General features: G+C 39.4%; 2 protein-coding genes across 10 annotated transcripts in view; one reads left to right on the plus strand and one right to left on the minus strand.

Moving 5' to 3' along the window:
• REV1 (REV1 DNA directed polymerase) overlaps positions 1–924 on the plus strand; it is a 120,859-nt gene extending 119,935 nt beyond the window's left edge. For all 9 annotated transcript variants that reach the window (XM_073239813.1, XM_073239809.1, XM_073239790.1 and 6 more), the window contains 2 exons: positions 19–121; positions 522–924. In XM_073239813.1, coding sequence (XP_073095914.1) covers positions 19–121; positions 522–633 — 215 coding nt within the window. In that variant the 3' untranslated portion in view covers positions 634–924. The remainder of the gene's footprint in view (positions 1–18; positions 122–521) is intronic.
• Positions 925–1,841: 917 nt separating this feature from the next.
• The window catches only part of EIF5B (eukaryotic translation initiation factor 5B), a 91,233-nt gene continuing 72,030 nt past the window's right edge, over positions 1,842–21,044 (minus strand). Inside the window, exons 15-24 of the mRNA XM_073239835.1 lie at positions 10,629–10,760; positions 10,033–10,215; positions 9,772–9,933; positions 8,229–8,360; positions 7,102–7,233; positions 6,920–6,996; positions 6,649–6,813; positions 4,709–4,847; positions 2,881–3,042; positions 1,842–2,565 (exon numbers count right to left, since the gene is read on the minus strand). Coding sequence (XP_073095936.1) covers positions 2,458–2,565; positions 2,881–3,042; positions 4,709–4,847; positions 6,649–6,813; positions 6,920–6,996; positions 7,102–7,233; positions 8,229–8,360; positions 9,772–9,933; positions 10,033–10,215; positions 10,629–10,760 — 1,392 coding nt within the window. The 3' untranslated portion in view covers positions 1,842–2,457. The remainder of the gene's footprint in view (positions 2,566–2,880; positions 3,043–4,708; positions 4,848–6,648; positions 6,814–6,919; positions 6,997–7,101; positions 7,234–8,228; positions 8,361–9,771; positions 9,934–10,032; positions 10,216–10,628; positions 10,761–21,044) is intronic.

Consider the following 21,044-nt stretch of genomic DNA (forward strand, 5'->3'; position numbering starts at 1 on the left):
AAGGTTGTTCCCCTCTAGATCCAATGGAAGAAGACATTCTGCAGGTCGTGAAATACTGTACTGATCTAATTGAAGAAAAAGATTTGGAGAAACTGGACCTAGTTATAAAATACATGAAAAGGTAAATATCCAGTATTTTTATCAAAATGGAAAAATGGCATGTCACTGGCTGAGGGAGATGAGGTGCTAAGTTTTACACTTTGTCAGTGGTGTTAACTGCATTTACTGTCTAGGGTTAATGAAAAAGGGATGCCTTTTAATTTGAATCCCTGAGGTAGAAACTCCGTTAACACTGACTGGGTACTAGTAAATAGGGTCAAAACAAGATCATTCTCCTTGAAGTTTATATAGTTTAAAACCTTAGTAAGTACTCGAATGTTCTGTTTTGGGTTTTTTTTTGATAAAATTACTTTAAATTTTCATGAAATGTTAAAACTCTTAAGCCCTGAATATGTGCTAAACTGATCCTTGAAGAAGGAATCGGTCTTTCCTGATGATGTTTCTTCTCTCCCCACCTTCAGGTTGATGCAGCAGTCGGTAGAATCAGTTTGGAATATGGCATTTGACTTTATTCTCGACAATGTTCAGGTGGTTTTACAACAAACTTATGGAAGCACGTTAAAAGTCACATAAATATCACCAGGGAGCCTGGCTCTCCCCTAGCTGTGCCATAAGTGCTTGTGAGGTATTTGCAAAGTGCATGATCGTACTGCTCTGAGTTTTTTTATAAGTTTGAATTTCTTTTTAAGCAAGCGTTTTGTACATTTCTTTTCAATAAGTGCCAAATTTGTCAGTATTGCATGTAAATAACTGTGTTAATTCTTTTACTGTAGTATAGATTCTATTTACAAAATGTTTGTTTATAAAGTTTTATGGATTTTTACAGTGAAGTGTTTACAGTTGTTTAATAAAGAACTGTATGTATATTTTGTACAGGCTCCTTTTTGTGAATCCTTTAGGAAGCAAAGCCTGACCTGTTCATTATACTTAAAGGCTGAAAAATCTCCAGGCCAGACTGTTAAAGCCCATGCTAGCTTTGCACTTCCTGAGCGGTCCCAGACTGGGGTCCTGCTTGTTCCAAGCAAGGGTAAGCCTTCTGTGCCATCTTATCCTGTCCCCCAAGCACGAACACAGGAGTATGTTAAGAATATCTTCTTTACTTCTTCCAAGTGGAGGAGTTTACAGTTTGAATTAGCACATGCACACTGAAGATTGTTTTTCCTGGGAAAATGATGTCCCACAGAAGGGTTACAGGTGGTGTCCTTGCCTCTCCTGGCCCTTGAGCGACTGCAAGAATGACGAATGGTACAGATTTTCAAATTATTTTTCTATGCTCTGTTATGCTGTAACACTTGAAAAATAGAGTTTGTAATTCTATGCCAGTGGCTACTTGGGAACATTTTCTTCAAACATCCCACATTGACTTCAACACTGCTTATACAGATGCAGTCAGATCTCACACCAGTGGAGTTCTTACACTGGGGAAAGTTCCTCATGTGGACCCACTTCCACATTTTTCAAGAAAATCCAAACTAGTACAGTAAGATTACTAATAATATGAATAAAATCCTTAGGCTGCCTCTGTAATGAGTTAGAAAAAAGCACTACACTCCAGATAATTCCCTACTGATTGTCTCATCAGATGAGATGTATGCATGACAATTTTCTAGGCAAAAACAGATCAAGATTATAGGCGTATGAAAAGTCCCAATGTTAAAATGTGTTAGTAGTACACCAGGTGTGAGAGTCACTAAAATAGTCCTTAAAAGAACAAGCTACACCCAGGATGATGGCTTGGGGGAGAAGCTGCACTACCCGTGGGAGCCTAGCAGGCTTACTGGTGAAGGTCTATTTCTTTATTGGTAGTTCAGAATTGTGCTGATCACAGTGGGCGCTACACAAGCAGTAAATAGCAGCCAGCTGTGCTTTACACCATGGTTCACAAGCAGATGAAAGAAACAGAATGCTTAACTTTCTATTTTAAAAAATTCCTAAGGGCAGATGGCAGAAGAATGCTGGAAAAATCAATGTGGGAAGGATATGCATAAAGTATTTCTTACATCAAAAAAGTCCCAAGAATCACAAAATCTGCAGAAGCTTTTGGTTAGTCAAATACTGCAGTACTGATTTAATCAGTATAAAATTCAAAGAGCTTTAGATCAGTAATAAAAATCTGAGTTTTGGGGAAGGGCAAACTTTAAAACAGCAGCCAGTAGAGAAGGGTTAGGAAAGAGTGAGCAGGCACGTTGGAACTGTGGGGACATGTAATCGACCACTGTCAAACCAGTGTAAGTTTCTTGGTTTCTCATGGAAAACATTTTATACACCTATTTTTTTCCTTCCATACTCAAGTTCATCAGTGTCCAGATATAGCCATTCCATTTTTTTGTCTTGTTTTCTTGGTGATATTACAATGTAACAATGCACTTATTCCAATTCCTGCTCCGTGTGGAAAAATTAGATGATTTCAAATACTTTCTTCAGCTCCACAATAAGCTGCCAGTCACTCTTCTGCATGTCATCTCGGAACCAGTCTTTGAGGGCGTCGATGGACTGCCGGCTGATCTGCAACGGCCAAGGCACAAACAGGGTAAACAAACGTAACAAGTGCCAAAGGAAAGCGCTGGCCCCAGACTGCCACCCCATGCTGCTCATCACCGGGAAGGCTGAGGCCCTGCCTGCCTGCCTGCCAGTGAGAGGAGAGCCCTGGCACTGTGTTCGGTGAGTTAGGCAGAAGGCCTAAGGAGGCACTTTCCTCAATTAGGGAAAAGTCCAATCCTGTCAGATTCTTAAAAGTTCAGCCCCCAGAGCTAGTGAGAAAAGGTAACCAGAAAGCTGACCCCGCTTTCTTGGACAGGCCACTCTCACAGGGACACTTACCTTACTGACAAGAATGTCTGTCGCTTCAAAATGTCTTCCATACATTTTGGGAGATTCACCGGGGATAGGTTCTATTTTAACACAGACTTCTTGTCCTTTTTTTGCAACATCCACTTGTTTATGGTTTATTTCAATACTTGTTACTATTCCAATGTCTACAAACTGAAACAAAAACAGAAACCACAGTGTAAGTAGAGCAGTGCCAGCCACAGGTGCCACACTGGACGGCTGGAGAACTACTGGAGAGGGGGCCAAAGCTAGACCATCTTATGGCACTTAGGGTCCCCAAGGGAGGACACCATCACACTCCCTCTGTCCTTCACAAGACGGTGGAAAGGACAAAAGATCATCCATGTGCTGTGGGCAACTTTAGTGCTTGGTCAGTCCACTCTAGTTTTCTGTATAACAGGCCCCATAAAGAGGGAATAGCGGGCACAAAAGTTCGGAATCAGGAATGAGCATGGAGTAGCTAGTGGGGTGAGGAAGAAATGTAGTCAGACAGTGGCAACCCGACTCAGGAGCACATCAGTGGGGGCCCTGTGGGCCATGCTTAGAATTTCCCATTTCATTCTGAGGGTGTTAGTTGTGAGTGACTTCATCTCCTGATCTCGAGTTTAGGGGGAAACATTTTTAAACCCCATTCTGCTGTCTGCCTTGAGAAGAGATGCAGGTGAGTAAGTGAAAAATGAGGAGTTTGATTTGGCCAAGGCCATGCAGGAAATGACTGCAAATCAATGCCCCAGCTCCATCCACTGAAATGGGTATAGAAGCAACAAGTCACGGTGCTCAGGTAACTTCTAAGCACCATTTTCCACAGAAGGAACCAGGTGGGGAGCAGGAATGTACTAGATGAGGCTGGAGCATCTTGCTGCACCAGAAAGGGGAAAAACTCCAAGGACTACTACCCCAGCTTCGGTAGGACCACACTGATCAGACTACGTAATGTGGGTGCCGGAAATATTAGTAATGAATCATACCAAAGGTTTTCAAAAAGCTAACCAAATGCATGAAATACTAAAAGGTTAGAGGAGGGAAGCATGGGGGGAAGAAAATGACAATTCTGCAAGCATTTATGTAATTGACTTGGGCAAGGATTGCTGATGGTTACTAAAACCACTGGGGAGAAAGGTGCTGGAGAAACGACATTCCCAGAGCCTCCAAGTCCACAGGGAGTATTTCCAAATTACAGGCGGGAACAGGCATCTCCCCTGTAACCCCATCAGCACCCCTGACAATCTGAGCAGTGCTGCTACGTGGGGGCAGTGAGCATGCAGCTTCCCTTCCAGTAGTTGTAACATGTGTCTGCTTGTGGGGAAACAAGTAGGCAGATACAAGTTGAGAAACAATTTGTGAAGCAACTGGTCTGGACTCTTGAAAAAGAACGGGGACTGCCCCTGACTGAGACTAAAGCACGTGATAACCAAATGCAGTGCACCTTTTGAAGAGGTCCTGGGCCAGGTCAGCAGGTGGAATTATTACACGTTTGGGACAACTGGTGAAATGTGAGTGGGACTAAGTTACAGGACATTACTAAATTACAGTGACTTTTCTCAGGTATGACGCTCACCTGGAGGAAAGGAATATGGGTGTTTGTTATTCTAACCTTTAAACTTTTCCCTAAGCCTGAAACTTCACAATTTCTTTTAAAACAACAACAATTTGAAGTACCCTACAACTTTACGTGAAGCGCCACGCCACTATCAGGTGCTGCAGAGTCACTCTGGACTAAGGACACTGAAGTATCAATTACAGAAGGTGATGAGCTCTACTTGAGTGGTGTTTCTGTCATCACTCTGACACATGTCTTTAAAATACAACCAGAACTTACATTTTTGCTAGGGACACACATGGGTGTCCCTTGTTTCACCTGACCTGCTTCCACAGTCACTCCCATCACTATTGGGTCCCGAGAATTGAAAATATATTGAGGGAGGATTTTCATCTTGCAGGGAAATACTGCTATATGCCTAAAAGGGAAAAAAAAATTTCTAAGCTTACAAAATCAAAGAAAAACCCAAATACAGGTTATTAACCTTATTACACAGGTTAACCTTACTAACCCAGTAAGGCTTCTTAATGTTCTGCTGCAGCCCTGGAGAGCAGCAGGAAGAGGTGGATGCTGCCCCAGAAAGCATGGGCCCAGGGCTCCTGTCTGCTGCTCCATTCTCTCTGCACCCCCTTCCCTCCCCCCATACCATTCTGTAGCTTCCCAATCTTGCTAAAACAGCTGCATTTTGTGCCCAGACTACAAGGCTGAGTGCCAGCCACCCTTACAAATGGAGCTTAGAACCTTGAAGGGTCCTTCCGTCAGGCATGTCATAGGGCATGTGCGTAGTCTATTTTGGGAGCCACATAAGCATCAAACAATATCCTTTCTCTATGCTGTTTCCAAACCAGTGGATCCAGAAAGCTACTATCTAAAGCAAGCCATGTCCCAGTTGAAATCCTTATACCTAGCAGTCAATCCTACTTTTTAAATGTACCCCAGATTATACCATCACTCTCCATAGTCACTCTGCTCTGGGCCACCATTGTCTGGCTTGAGCCTCCTGCAAGACCTCACTGGCTCCTGAAGTCTTTCCCATGGCCTCCCAAGATGAGCAATGCCAGCTGCTCTGACCTCTTCTATCACTGCCTTAGGTGCTGGCCTTCTGCCTGGACACTGCACATGTTGACTCACCTCGCCCCCTTCAGAGCTCTACCTGGATGAGACCCACAGGGATGAGCTGATCACAGCTCTGCTCCTCAGCCAGGCCCTTCCCTGTTCGCTTTTGCTACTCAGCACTTCTCCCCACTTTGCATGCATCCACTGCTCGTCTCTGTGAGCTTGGGAGGAGGGGACCGAGTTGGGACTGTGGCCTTCCATGCTCTTGTGGCTATGCTGCCCACACTGGGTCCTCTGATGTCTGCAGGAGGGATGAGCTTTTCTCCCATGGAATGTCTCCCCTCATTTCATTTCCTAATTTTCCAGACCCTCATTTTGTTACTTCCATTCCATACAGTATATCCCAAATAAGAACTCCGGCAAGATAAAGTCCCCAAATATAACTCTTCACCCTATACTGAGGCCTAGGTCTGCCAAGATGAAAATTTAAAAAGAAACAGGCTTTGTTCACACACTGATGGAATGTCTCAGGTGTGCAGCATTTGTGGTTTATAACATACCACTTCAGATACAGCCTCTGGTAGATGAGTAAATGTCATGTTTCTGCTGTCTACACACCTTTCTGGCACAGTTAGCCCCCACTTTTTGGAAATTTGCATTAGGCCAATTCACTTTTAAAAAGTTAGCACCTGCTTTTACTAACAAAGGAATTAGAAGAAGATTTTTGCTTTTAAGAAAATAGAGTGAAAACAATGTCCTGTGTTTGTTCTGCAGTGATCCCATAGAGGCAGCATCCACCCCAAGTAGCCAGAGGGGCCCCGCTGAGCTCCTTCCCCAGGAACTATACCAGCACTTCAGCATTGTGTCATAAAAGCTTTGAGCATGTGTGGGAGCACCTGTGCCTCATCTCTATTTTGTGCATCTGTTAGCAAGATGTGTCCTAAGGTGTCAGAAAAAGCCTGAAAGAGGTTATTTTTTGTGTTGGAATACTAAAAAAAATTCCCACATAAATTAATGGTAACTGCTTCTTTGCTTTATACCATTTCAGCTTACTGGATGTTTTCATGGGAATGCTCTACTAGCAGAGAGCAGGGAAACCCATACTTGCTAATCCTCAATTAACTGACTTCATTACCAAGATCCAAAGTGTAAAACCAACTTACTTAAATTCTTCTTGTTTCTGTTTCTTGTAGTCTTGTCTATATTTTGTAAAGGCATCAAATAGATGATAAATAATTTCTGCACTAAAAATCCTAACTCCTAAACTATCAGCCATTTCTTGTGCATCCCGTTCGATTCTCACATCAAAGGCCAAAATTACTGCATACCTGAAAGGTTAAAACACATTACAGATCATTCAGTGAACAACAGGACAAGCTGAAGAAAGCAAGTAGGTACTACAAAAGCCTTCACAGCAGAAGAGAAACTACTCACTGAGGATCATGTTCCAGCATCACCGAAGCCTTCATAACATCTTTTTTATGGACTGGCCCAATGTTGATTCCTGCATACTGTAAAAAGGGAGTTTCCAAGTTTAACTGCCTATGTCAGGAACCAGAAACAGCACCACAAACCGTGGCTGCCACTGACTTGGGAAGTTGGGCACCACTACTTACGGGCACTTCTGACGTTTTCAGGAATTCAAGCAGTGCTTCCAAAGACCCCAGTGTAGATGCCTGCACATAGACTCCCTTTTCTTCTAGTTTGATAGCATTTAGTGTCTGCTTTAATTCATGGATCAATTCATCCTTAAATAGAAATTAGATTTGGCAAGGTTGTAAATACATCTATCACCAGCTGCCTAAAATTATACCATTTCTCTTTCTGAGTAACTATTCATCTGAAACTAGGACACTGAGGCATAGAAGAGCAAGACGCTGCAGGCCCTGTGCTGGGATGGAGCAGGAGACGGGGGCCCATATCCAAACTGCACCCATTTAGTCTCTGTCTGAGACTGACGAATGGTGAAATATATTTAAGCTCAAGGCCAACTGGCACATAAAGTAGGGGACTGAGTAGAATGAAATTTTAAGTCAGAATCTTTTTAAAGTTAAAAGTACTACATAAACGTATTACGTTATCAAATACTCAAAAGCCCAAACAGTCTACTTTATCTTAACTCTGAAATGCCTTCATCTCAGCAGCCCCTTCCACTGCCATTGTGCCTCTGGAAATGAAGAGATTTGACCAGAAATAAATAAAACAGCCATGTTCACCATCAAAGATGCACACGTCCAAGCCATACTTGGGGTTGGCCTGCTTTGCTCTCACTGGCCTTCTGGTGGCCGATTCCCTGATGCTGGTGGCCTGAGGCTGCCTAAATAATAATTGTGATCCCCACACACCAGCCAGCTGTGTACTGTAAACAGCATCTCCTCTCTTTGAAAGGAGTAAATAAGCTGTGCCTCAAAGTTTGCTTTTGTCAAACTATTCTGGCCTCATGCAGGCCATCTGCTCTTACAAGTAGGCAGACAGGTTTCAAAATGACTGGGGATATCAAACGACTTCTGGCTTCTGATTAATTCTGTATTTTAGAATTCTAGTGTATATAAATATTATTTATGCCAATCCATATGGTTGTACAAACAGTATTTTAAAAGCACAAATACTTGTTACAAGGACAACCAGATATGGCTTCACAAAAACAACGATACCCATTTTTATTCACCATTCCTAGCATGTGTCCTATTGACACAGCAGAAGTCAAATTGCTCTGGAGGAAAAAATAATTAAAATAACTTACTTTAAGAACTGGGATCTCATCTTCTTTATAAGCCACCAGGAGGGGTAAACCAGCCAATGTTTTCTCGAGGTCTTTTCCAAGGATTTTTACCCCCTGAGCTGCTTCTACTTCTTTATGTTTTTCATACTGGTTCTATGTAGATCAAAACATTTATTACCACATTTATTTGAAATGTGGTTAGCAGAAGGACTTGATGTAAGAGAGAGTATTTTTCTGACTCTGGGGTAGAGAAGTTTTCTTAAACTAGACACAAAAAGCAATGGACACAAAAGACTGATAAATTCACATTAAAATTAAGTATTTCTGTTCCTCATGATACCACAGAAAAAGTAAAAGACAAGTCATAGAGCAGGAGAAGCTGCTCTAGCAAATACAAGCCATGAGACGAGTATCCTGACCACACACAACACCTACATATCCGCCCAAAGACAGACCATGCCAGGGACAGTGGGCATTTCACAGGGAGGGAATTTAAATGGCTAACACACAGAAAATGATGACCACACACATTTCAATCAGGCACTCGCAAGCTGAGACAATAAAGAGCTTTGTACCTACCACATGGGAAAAATCTAAATCTGACTGCATCAAAGAGCTGATGAAGAAGTGAAATAATGAAAACTCTAAAATTAAAATACTGCAATTAAAAGTATAACTTGTTACATTCCCTGTGGACAGCAGTGTGGCCTCATCTCATAAAGCTGAAGCTAAACTTCAGTAATGACTCCTCAATTCACTCTGACGTGAATACCCTGGAGAAACGTGCACAACTACACCAGGAGGTAATACGAGTGTTCACAGGCACAGGGTTTGAACGCAAACCTTTTGTCAGTGGGAACAAAAGGAGACGGCCTACATTTCCCATTAGCCAGAGGGCACAGACCCTGGTGTACTTGTGCAATGGCACACTCCACAACAGAAATGAGCACAGCCATAGGCAGCAACGGGTGATTAAAATTCTCTGTTACTGAAAGAAGCCAGATACCAAGGAACACACAGAGCATGGCTCCGTTCATATAAAATCCACGTATATTTTGTAGTGGTGCTCTCCCAGGTACTACACCAAAGAAAAAGTAAGGATATTAGCTACTACCACAAAATGGAAGCACAGTTAACTTTCAGGGAGCAGAGGGAGCAAAGATCAGGAAGAGGCTTATAAAAGGCTTCTGGGGTATCAGCAATGTTCTGATTCTTGACCTGGTAGTTTGCTTCCTAAAAATTTGTTAAAATTCTGTGTACTTTTCTGTATGAATGTTGAATGTTTTATTTCACAATAAAAATGTTAGTAAAAAACTAGTTAGCAGTGCAGAACCAAAACAACGTACTTTACTTTTTATGAAAAGCTTAGCTGGTAAAGAACTTTCAAACACCTTCACTCTGATGGATGGTCCCCTCCTATATGAAGACATCCCAAATAAAACGAGAAGTGAGGGTGTCTGTAGTATATTAAGCCAAGCAGCTCTCCAAGTACACAAATGACCTCAGCAGAACTTCTAAACATTGTCCAAGTCCCCATGTGCCAACACGCCCCACCTTGGCTTACCTTCACTCGTAATTCCTTCATAGGAGGAGGTAACAGGAGGCCTCGAATCTGAGTTACAATGGGCCCTTCCACTCCAGGAACAATAATTGTATCTCCTTCCTTCAAACGCCCATTGATCAATATCACATCGATAGTGGTGCCCATTCCTGGAAGAGCCTTAACCTAAAAGACATCATTGCAATGGGGGGTGAAATATACAAAACACACCACACTGATTAAACTAAGGTAGTTAACATCCAGGAACTCACTGTTCGCCATTACCTCCATCACCTGTGCTCTCAGCTCTTCACAGTGTGCAAGTCTCTTGCTCAACATGGTCTGAGTTAACTCAACAAGAAGGTAGATCAGACTTCCCATGCCATCACCAGTATGTGCAGAGGTAGGTACCAAGGACACAAAAGTGCGGGGATCTTTGTTCTCATAGAACAAGGCTGCATTCAAACCCTAGGACATTAACCAGGACAATCATTGCCAAGGCCAACCTTGGAAGGAGGTACTGAGAACAGAAATGACTGACTAGAAGCTGGATGAGCCAATGGCTAATCATTCTGAAACTCCTCAAAAACACTCAGGAAAAGATCATGTACATCCTGCAGGTGCTAATAACTATATTACAGAAAAGTTGTTTCTTTCCAAGTCAAATAGGTCTTTAAAATTGAAACATTCAGACTACAAATAAAGATCTTTGAAATATCAGCTTTCTGGTTTAAAAGGAGAAGAGAAAAAAGAATGAAAATACTGTCATTAATAAGGGAACAGAATCAGTGTTAAGGGAAATGCTGGCTTTGTTATAAAAATAATAAAGAAAAATCTATTCTATGATGTAGGCTTTTCGTAAAGAAGGAGAAGCTTCTTACCTGCTGTGCAAATTCCACAATAATAGCCTTTGCTCGCTCCTCAAATTCATCTTTTGTATTCTTCTTCTGCTTCTTTAAAGTAGCAGCCACATCAGAGTCGGGGCTCTTTTTCCAATCATACAACCTATCAATCTGGAAACAGTTTTTAAACGTCTCTACAACATTCAGAACACTCAAGAATTTAATACAGAAGATTCCTGTAGTGTGTTATATATATCCAGGAGAGTAAATTGCTCAGATATTTTATTGTATTAAAAGTCCCATATAGTCTGCTTTAACCCCATCCACTCTTAAATTAGACACTGCTGAGATAACATGTTGCCTATCAGCCTCCAACCAGTTCATGAGTGGCTGCCATGTGTTTACAAAAGATCCTCAAATTTTCCTAGGACCATTAACATACGTTGCTGGAATTCCAAAATGGTTTTGTTGCATAATAGAAAGGAACAAGGATTAATTACAGCAAGTACCTTCACCAGGAAATGTATACATCAGAAAAATGGAAAAATAAAAGTATCTCCTGTCTCAGAGAATAACCCAATTTTAGTTGTTTTATTGCTCAAATTAGGATTTAATATTTAGTTAATCAAATAATCTATGTTCCCTTATTTTTCAGAAGAGTGTTAGATGGGTACACAGAAGAAAGTTACTGAATAGGAAAAACAGTAACAGAAAGCATAATCTGTTGGCTCAGCCTAGGGTGGTGATATAAAGGAGCAGACCAGCCTGAATTCTCTACCAAGGAGAGAACTCAGAAGGTAGAGACAGACCCAGAAATGACAAAGGTGAAGTCCTTAAATTTAAAATGGTTATTATAAATATAAGCAATGACTTTAAAAGAAAAACAAGACATTTGTAGAGCTAAAATATATATATATATATATATATATATATATATATATATATATATATAATCTGAAATTAAAAATTAACTAGGCAAGTTTAACATATTGCAAAAGAAGACTGAAGACACTGAAGACACAGCAATAAAGACTATTTTGTTAAAAAGTATATGGGGAAGAAAGAAACCTTCAGTCACTTATGGGAGAATATTAATAGAAGTAACTCAAGTTCTAGAAAAGTCCTAGAATTCTGTCAAATAGTTAAAGAACAGAGAAAAGAGCAGAAAAATATCTGAATAACCAAGAATTTTTAAAAACTCATGGAAGACTACAAATCCATAAATCTAATATCAAACCCAAGTAGGATAAACATAAAGAAAACTATTACATAATCTCATTGATAAAAGCAGCCACAGAAAAAAAAAAAAGACCATTAGATACAGGGGAACAAAAAATGACAAAAGATAAAAGCCAGAAAGCAATGATGATGAAGGAAAAATACTGTTTTAAACCCAGAATTCTATGTCAAGTGAAAATATTCAGAAAATAACTTGATCTAAATAATAAAACACAGGAAGTCTTAGCAGCGCTTTTTAACAGTGCTAAGCATACCTCTAAATGCTCATTATCAGGAAGAAAAAATTATCTGAAAAATAAACAATCTAAGCTTACACTTTAAGAAATTAGAAAAATTAGACCACTTGGAAATTAAAGTAGGAAGAAGGAAATGATAAAATTAACACTGGAAAGCAATAAAATATATAACAGACAGTAGAGAATATCAATGAACCCAAAAGTTGGTTCTCTGAAAGACAAATTTCTACACTGACAAAAGAAAAGAAGAAAACCTAAATAACCTATACTTAAGAAATTCCATGCTAATGTGGTTTTACTATAATTCCCCCAAACACTTAAAGATGAAATAATACCAATTTCTACACAAATTCCCACAGAAAAGAGGAAATAATTCTCAACTCATCTTACAAAGCCAACTTTACTCTGATACCAAAACCAGACATATGTCAACTATATTTCAATGAAAAAGTGCCCCCCCTCGAAAAAAACAAAATTACACAAAAGCTACACACCAAAATCACTCATGAATACACACAAAAATTTCAACAATTAACAAATCAAATCTGGCAATATGTGAAAAATAAAATAAGTAGATCATTACCAAGTGGGGTTTATTCATAATGCAAGGTTGATTTAACAAATAAATCAATAGGAATCAACAAATGGTGCTCCAACAACCGGACATCCACATGGGAAAAATTGTATCTGGACACAGACCTTACATCCTTCACAAAAATTAACTCAGGGTGGGTCACAGACTCTCAAACTCCTAGAAGGTAATAGGAGAAAACCTAGATGACCTTGGCTGTGGTAATGATTTTTAGACACACCACCAAAGGCACCATCCATGAAAGAACTGATAAGCAGACTTCCAAAAAAAAAACTTCAGTTCTGTGAAAGGGAGAGTCAAGAGAGTAAATCAACAAGCCACAAACTGGGAGACAATATCTGCAAAAAACATCTTATAAAGGACTGGTATCAATACAAATAACTGTTAAAAACTCAACAGTATGAAAACAACGAGTCCAATTTAAACAAGTGCCAAAGAGCTTAAAAGACACCTCACCTTAATAGGATTAAAGATGGCGGCATGAGAAGAGAGACAGAGGCTTCCTCCTAAAACTGGATACAATTAGAAAATTTGATTGGTGCAACTAATCCTGAGAGAGCAACAGGAAAGAGTACCACGTCAGACTGCACACACCTGGAGAAAAGAGCAGACCCCACCCAACTGGGTAACGTACAGGAGCTGTGGCTCCGCAGAACCCCAGCCCCTCCCCCACCCCAGCTCACCAGCAGAAAGAAGACAAACGGAGCAGGTAGGGACTGGAAGGCTTGGGACTGCTGAATTCCTAGCTCCGGAGATCTGTGCTGGGAGCACAAACCTACATTTCATGGTGCTTTCATGAGACTCGCATGACTACCAGGTTGGAAAGTTAATACAGGCAGAGTTCCTGGGGAGACTGGAATTCTGGCCGCTTGTGGAAAACAGGGATCCATATCCGGCTGCTCTGGGACAAAAACATACCTGTGTGACCAGCCCACTGGATCAGGCAGTGGAGACAGGCACAGCAGCCGGGAGGCGGGGAACAGCTCTTTCCTCCCCCCAGGCACCAGTACCGCTCCCCTGCAACCCGGACATGGCTTCAAGGGCTGAGCAGCTCCAGAGACTACAGCCTCTGGACCCTAGAGGGCGCCATATACAAACATGAAACGCCAAAGGAACCTTGTCCAGAGTAAAATTATTAATACAACTCCCGAGAAAGATTTAAATGATATGGACCTCGTGACTCTTTCAAAATAAAAATCATCAACATTCTAATGGAGGTATGGAAAGACATCCAAGAACTCAGGAATGAATTCAGGTCAGAGATCCAATCATTGAATAGCACGATGGAGGGTATTAAAAGTAGATTGGATATGGTGGAGGAGACAATAAATGAAATAGAAACTAGAGAAGAGGAATACAAAGAAGCTGAGGCACAGAGAGAAAAAAGGATCTCTAAGAATGAAAGAATATTGAGAGAACTGTGTGACCAATCCAAGCGGAACAATATTCACATTATAGGGATACCAGAAGAAGAAGAGAGAAAGGGATAGAAAGTGTCTTTGAGGAGATAGTTGCTGAAAACTTCCCCAATCTGGGGAAGGAGATAGTCTCTCAGGCCACGGAGATCCACAGATCTCCCAACACAAGGGACCCAAGGAAGACAACACCAAGACACATAGTAATTAAAATGGGAAAGATCAAGGGTAAGGACAGACTGTTAAAAGCAGCCAGAGACAGAAATAAGACCACATACAAAGGAGAGCCCATCAGGCTAACATCAGACTTCTCAGCAGAAACCTTACAGGCCAGAAGGGAGTGGCATGATGTATTTAATGCCATGAAGCAGAAGGGCCTGGAACCAAGATTACTTTATCTGGCAAGATTATCATTTAAATTTGAAGGAGGGATTAAACAATTCCCAGATAAGCAAAAGCTGAGAGAGTTTACCTCCCACAAACCATCTCTGCAGTCTATTTTGGAGGGACTGCTATAGATGGAAGTGTTCTAGGGTTGGATAGCTGTCTGTGACCAGAGGTAGTAAAACCACAGTAGGGAGGGGGGAGCAGCTGATTGTGAGGCAAATGCAAAATTAAATTGACTATCCCTAAAGTCAATCAAGGGATAGACAAAAACTATAGAATTTGATATCTAATTTATAAAGAATGAAGGAGGAAGAAAAAGGTAGAGAAATAGAAAAGAACCTTTAGATTGTGTTTGTAACAACATACTAAGTGAGTTAAGTCAGACTCTTAGAAAGTAAGGAAAGTAACCTGGAACCTTTGGTAACCACGAATCTAAAGCCTGAAATGGCAATAAGTACATACCTATCAATAATCACCCTAAATGTAAATGAACTGGATGCACCATTCAAAAGACACAAACTCACTGAATGGATAAAAAAACAAGACCCATCTATATGCTGCTTACAAGAGACTCACCTCAAACCCAAAGACATGCACAGACTAAAAGTCAAGGGATGGAAAAACATATTTCATGCAAACAATAAGGAGAAAAAAGCAGGTGTTGTAGTACTAGTATCAGAGAAAATAGACTTCAAAACAGAAAGTAACAAGAGATAAATAAGGACATTAACTAATGATAAAGGGCTCAGTCCAAAAAGAGGATATAAGCATTATAAATATATATGCACCCAACACAGGAGCACCAGCATATGTGAAACAAATACTAACAGAACTAAAGGAGGAAATAGAATGCAATGCATTCATTTTAGGAGACTTCAACACACCATTCACTCCAAAGGACAGATCCACCAGACAGAAAATAAGTAAGGAAAACAGAGGCACTGAACAACACACTAGAACAGATGGACCTAATAGACATCTAAACTCTACACCCAAAAGTAACAGGATACACATTCTTCTCAAATGCACATGGAACATTTTACAGAATAGACCACATACTAGGCCACAAAAAGAGCCTCAGTAAATTCCAAAAGATTGAAATTCTACCAACCAACTTTTCAGACCACAAAGGTATAAAACTAGAAATAAATTGTACAAAGAAACCAAAAAGGCTCACAAACACATGGAGGCTTAACAACACGCTTCTAAATAGTCAATGGATCAATGACCAAATTAAAATGGAGATCCAGCAATATATGGAAATAAATGACAACAACACAAAGCCCCAACTTCTGTGGGACGCAGCAAAAGCAGTCTTAAGAGGAAAGTATACAGCAATCCAGGAATATTTAAAGAAGGAAGAACAAACCCAAATGAATAGTCTAATGTCACAATTATCTAAATTGGAAAAAGAAGAACCAATGAGACCTAAAGTCAGCAGAAGGAGGGACATAATAAAGATCAGAGAAGAAATAAAATTGAGAAGAATAAAACAATAGAAAAAAATCAATTTTCTTTGAGAAAATAAACAAAATAGATAAGCCACTAGCCAGACTTATTAAGAGAAAAAGAGAATCAACACACATCAACAGAATCAGAAATGAGAAAGGAAACATCACGACAGACCCAACAGAAATACAAAGAATTATTAGAGACTACTATGAAAACCTATATGCTAAGAAGCTGGAAAACCTAGAAGAAATGGACAACTTCCTAGAGAAATACAACCTTCCAAGACTGACCATGGAAGAAACACAAAATCTAAACAAACCAATTACCAGCAAAGAAATAGAAGCAGTAATCAAAAAACTATCCAAGAAAAAAACCCCCGGGCCAGATGGATTTACCTCGAAATTTTATCAGACACACAGAGAAGATATAATACCCATTCTCCTTAAAGTTTTCCAAAAAATAGAAGAGGAGGGAATACTCCCAAACTCCTTCTATGAAGCCAACATCACTCTAATACCAAAACCAGACAAAGCCCCCACCAAAAAAGAAAAGTATGGACCAATATCCCTGATGAACGTAGATGCAAAAATACTCAACAAAATATTAGCAAACTGAATTCAAAAATACATCAAAAGGATCATACACCACGACCAAGTGGGATTCATCCCTGGGATGCAAGGATGGTACAACATTCGAAAATCCATCAACATCATCCACCACAAAAAGAAAGACAAAAACCACATGATCATCTCCATAGATGCTGAAAAAGCATTTGACAAAATTCAACATCCATTCATGATAAAAACTCTCAGCAAAATGGGTATAGAGGGCAAGTACCTCAACACAATAAAGGCCATATATGATAAACCCACAGCCAACATCATACTGAATAGAAAAATCTCTTGAATATAATAAACATGAGCAACTTTTTCATGAACATATCTCCCTGGGCCAGGGAAACAAAAGCAAGAATGACCAAGTGGGACTATATCAAACTAAAAACTTCTGTACAGCAAAGGACACCATCAATAGAACAAAAAGACATCCTACAGTACGGGAGAATATGTTCATAAATGACAGATCTGATAAGGGGTTGACATCCAAAATATATAAAGAGCTCACATGCCTCAGCAAACAAAAAGCAAAAAAATGGGCAGAGGAGCTGAACAGACACTTCTCCAAAAAAGAAATTCAGATGGCCAACAGGCACATGAAAAGATGCTCCACATCGCTACTCATCAGAAAAATGTAAATTAAACCCACAATGAGATATCACCTCACTCCAGTAAGGATGGTTATCATCCAAAAGACAAACAACAACAAATGTTGGCGAGGATGTCGAGAAAGGGGAACCCTCCTACACTGATGGCAGGAATGTAAATTAATTCAACCATTGTGGAAAGCAGTATGGAGATTCCTCAAAAACAGAAATTCCCTTTGACCCAGGAATTCCACTTCTAGGAATTCCACCCCCAGTTTGAAAAAGACATATGCACCCCTATGTTTATCGCAGCACTATTTACAATAGCCAAGAAATGGAAGCAACCTAAGTGTCCATCAGTGGATGAATGGATGAAAGGATGTGGTATATATACACAATAGGATATTATTCAGCCATAAGAAGAAAACAAATCCTACCATTTGCAACAACATGGATGGAGCTAGAGAGTATTATGCTCAGTGAAATAAGCCAAGCAGAGAAAGACAAATACCAAATGATTTCACTCATATGTGGAGTATAAGAACAAAGCAAAAACTGAAGGAACAAAACAGCAGCAGACTCACAGAACCCAAGAATGGACTAACAGTTACCAAAGGGAAAGGGACTGGGGAGGGTGATTGGGAAGGGAGTGATAAGGGGAATAAGGGGCATTAAGATTAGCACACATAACGTAGTGGGGGACATAGGGAAGGCAGTATAGCACAGAGAAGACAAGCAGTGACTCTATAGCATCTTACTACGCTGATGGTCAGTGACTGTAATGCGGTATGTGGTGGGGACTTGAGAATGGGGTGAATCTAGTAACCACAATGTTGCTCATGTGATTGTACATTAATAATACCAAAATTTAAAAAAAAAGACACCTCACCTATATAGATGGCAAATAAACACATGAAAAGATGTTTCACATCTCGTGTCACCAAGGAAATACAAATTAAAACAACAGTGAGACACCACCACACACACACCTATTAGAATGGCCAAAACCCCAAACACTTACACCACCAAATGCTGGTGAGGATGTGGAACAACAAGAACCCTCATTCATTGCTGGTGGGAATGCAAAAATAGTACAGCCACTTTGGCAGTTTCTTATAAAACTAAACACTGTTACCTAAATAAGATGTACCATCATGCTCCTTGGTGTTTACTCTGAAGAGGTGAAGCTTACATCCAAACAAAAACCTGCACATGGATGTTTCTATCAGCTTTATTCACCACTGTCAAAACTTGGAAGCAGCCAAGATGTCCTTCAGCAGATGAATGGACAAATAAACTGTGGTACACCAAGGCAATGGAATACTATTCAGTGGTAAAAAGAAATGATCTGTCAGCCATGAAAATACATGAAGGAAGCTTTATGCATTTACTAAGTCAAAGAAGCCAATCTGAAAAGGCTACATACTGTAGGACTCCAAATATATGACATTCTGGAAAAGGCACAACTGTGGACAAAGTAAAAAGATCAGTGGTTGCCTAGGGATTGAGGAAGAGGAGGATGAGGTGGAGCACGGAGGATTTTCTGGGCAGTGAAATGATTCTGTGCGATACTATAATGGTAGATACATGTCACACATTTATCCAAATGCACAGAATGTACAACACAGAGAGTGAATCCTAATGTAAACTTTGGGTGATGATGTGTCCATGAAGGTTCTGGTGGGGGATGTTGATAAAGGCAAAGCTGTGCATGAGCTGGGGCAAGAGTAAAGGGGAAATGTCTGTACCTTCCCATCAATTTTGCTGAAAATCTTAAACTGCTCTAAAAAATATGTCTTCATTAAAAGTTAGTAAAGCACCCCCCAAATATCAACAGTAATTCATACTGTTACAAAATTAAGGAGAACAGCCACACAAGCATTTCAATACAAACAGAATAAGCATCTGACAAAACCAAAACCAATACCAATACATGACTTTAAAAAAAAGATCATTCTAAGCAAACTGGAAATAGAAGGAGCCTTTTTCAATTTAATAAAATACATTTACAAAAAAAAACTACAGCTAGCATCATACTTAATGGTTAAAGACCAAGCACTTTCCCCCTAAGAATGGAAAGAAAGCAAGAATCTCTCTCTCACCACTTCTATTTAACATTGTCCTAGAAGGTCCAGTGCAGTAAGGAAGAAAAAAATTTACAAGGTATACAGATAAGGGAAAAAGTGTAACAGCTTTTATTTGCAGATAACATCATGTATATAAAAAAATTCCACATGATCTACAAAAGAAGGTATTAGGCCTGAATTTAACAAGGTTACAAGATAAAAAGTGAATTTCTAAAATCAACTATATTTCTATGTAAAAGCAACAAACATTAAAAAAATGCTATTTTGTAAATTCTAAATTTTTTAAATGTTATTTACAACAGCATCAAAACCATGAAATACTATGGATAAATTTAGAAAAATATGTCTAACACATGGAAGATGAAACTGTAACATACTGCCAAAAGAAAGTAAAGAACACCTAAAGGTATATAGAGAGCTATCATGTTCACTGGTCAGAAGCTCAACTTTGTTAAAATGCCAATTCTTCCAGAATTTATTTACAGATTAAATACATCCCAGTCAAAATTCCAGAGGCTTTTTGTAGAAAAGAAGAAGTTGATTCTAAATTTAATAATGGAAATTCAAGGGCCCTAAAATAATCAAAATAACTTTGAGAAAAAAAGTTGAAGAAATTACCACTATCTGTCTTCAAAACACTACTATGAAACTACAATAATCAAGACAGGGCAGTAGTGGTAACAAGGACAGACGTAAGGTCAGTGGAAGACAAGATAAACATGGAGAACAGACATATAAATATACCTGGTCAATTAAATTTCCACAAAGATGCAAAAGTAATTCAATGGGAAAATAAAATATTTCCAATAAAGGATTCTGAACTGGATATTCATACAGAAAAAAGGGAACCTTAATCCTTCCCTTACACCATGCACAAAACTTAACTGAAAACATCACAGATCTACATTTTAAAATTTCTAGAAACACTGGAGAGAGTTTTCATAAACTCGCGGTGGGAAAAGATTACTTACATGGAACACAAGAAACACAAATTATAAAAAATTTCTTATAAATTGGATTTTGCCAAAATTAGAAGTTTTTGCTCCTCAAAGTGCATCATTAAAATTTTTGGAAAACCAAGTCCTCGACTACAAGAATATATCCGCAGTATACAAAACTGACAAAGAACTCATATATAACCATATAAGAACTGATTAATAGTAAGGCAATCTAATAAGAACTGAGGAAAAGATTTTAAATAGATACTTCAGAGAGAGATGGCAAGTATATGACAAGATGCTTGATGCCATTAGTCATCATGGAAATGCAAATTAAACTACAAAAATTAAGCACTACACACTTATCAGAACAGCTTGTAGGTATGGCACATGTTGGCAAGAATGTGCAGAACTGGAATCTTACACACTGCTGGTCAAAAAGTAAAATGGTACAATCTCTTTGGGAAAATGTGTGATTTTTCTCATAAAGTTGAACATACACAGATCATATGCCCCAGCAATTCTATTCAAAGTAAATGAAAATAAATGTCTACACAAAGAATGGGTACAAAGTTCACACTGCTTCAGTAATTAATTTAAAATTGGAATCAATCCAAATGTCCTTCAATAGGTAAATGAAATAAAGTGTGGACGAATTCAGATAATGAAATGTTACTCAACAATAAAAACATGACATATACAACAAATGGACACTGTAATCACATTAGTGAAAATGCCACACTCAAAAAGATTACACACTGTATAATTCCATTAATATGAAATTATAAAACAGCCAAAACAAGTCAACAATGACAGAAACATCAGTGTTTGGACTGGAGAAGGGGCAGACTAACTGTAAGAGAACATGAGGGAATATTCCAAGAATATGGAGATGATGGCCTATACTC

Source organism: Manis javanica, chromosome 1 (assembly GCF_040802235.1).
Source record: "Manis javanica isolate MJ-LG chromosome 1, MJ_LKY, whole genome shotgun sequence".
NCBI classification, from domain to species: Eukaryota; Metazoa; Chordata; class Mammalia; order Pholidota; family Manidae; genus Manis; species Manis javanica.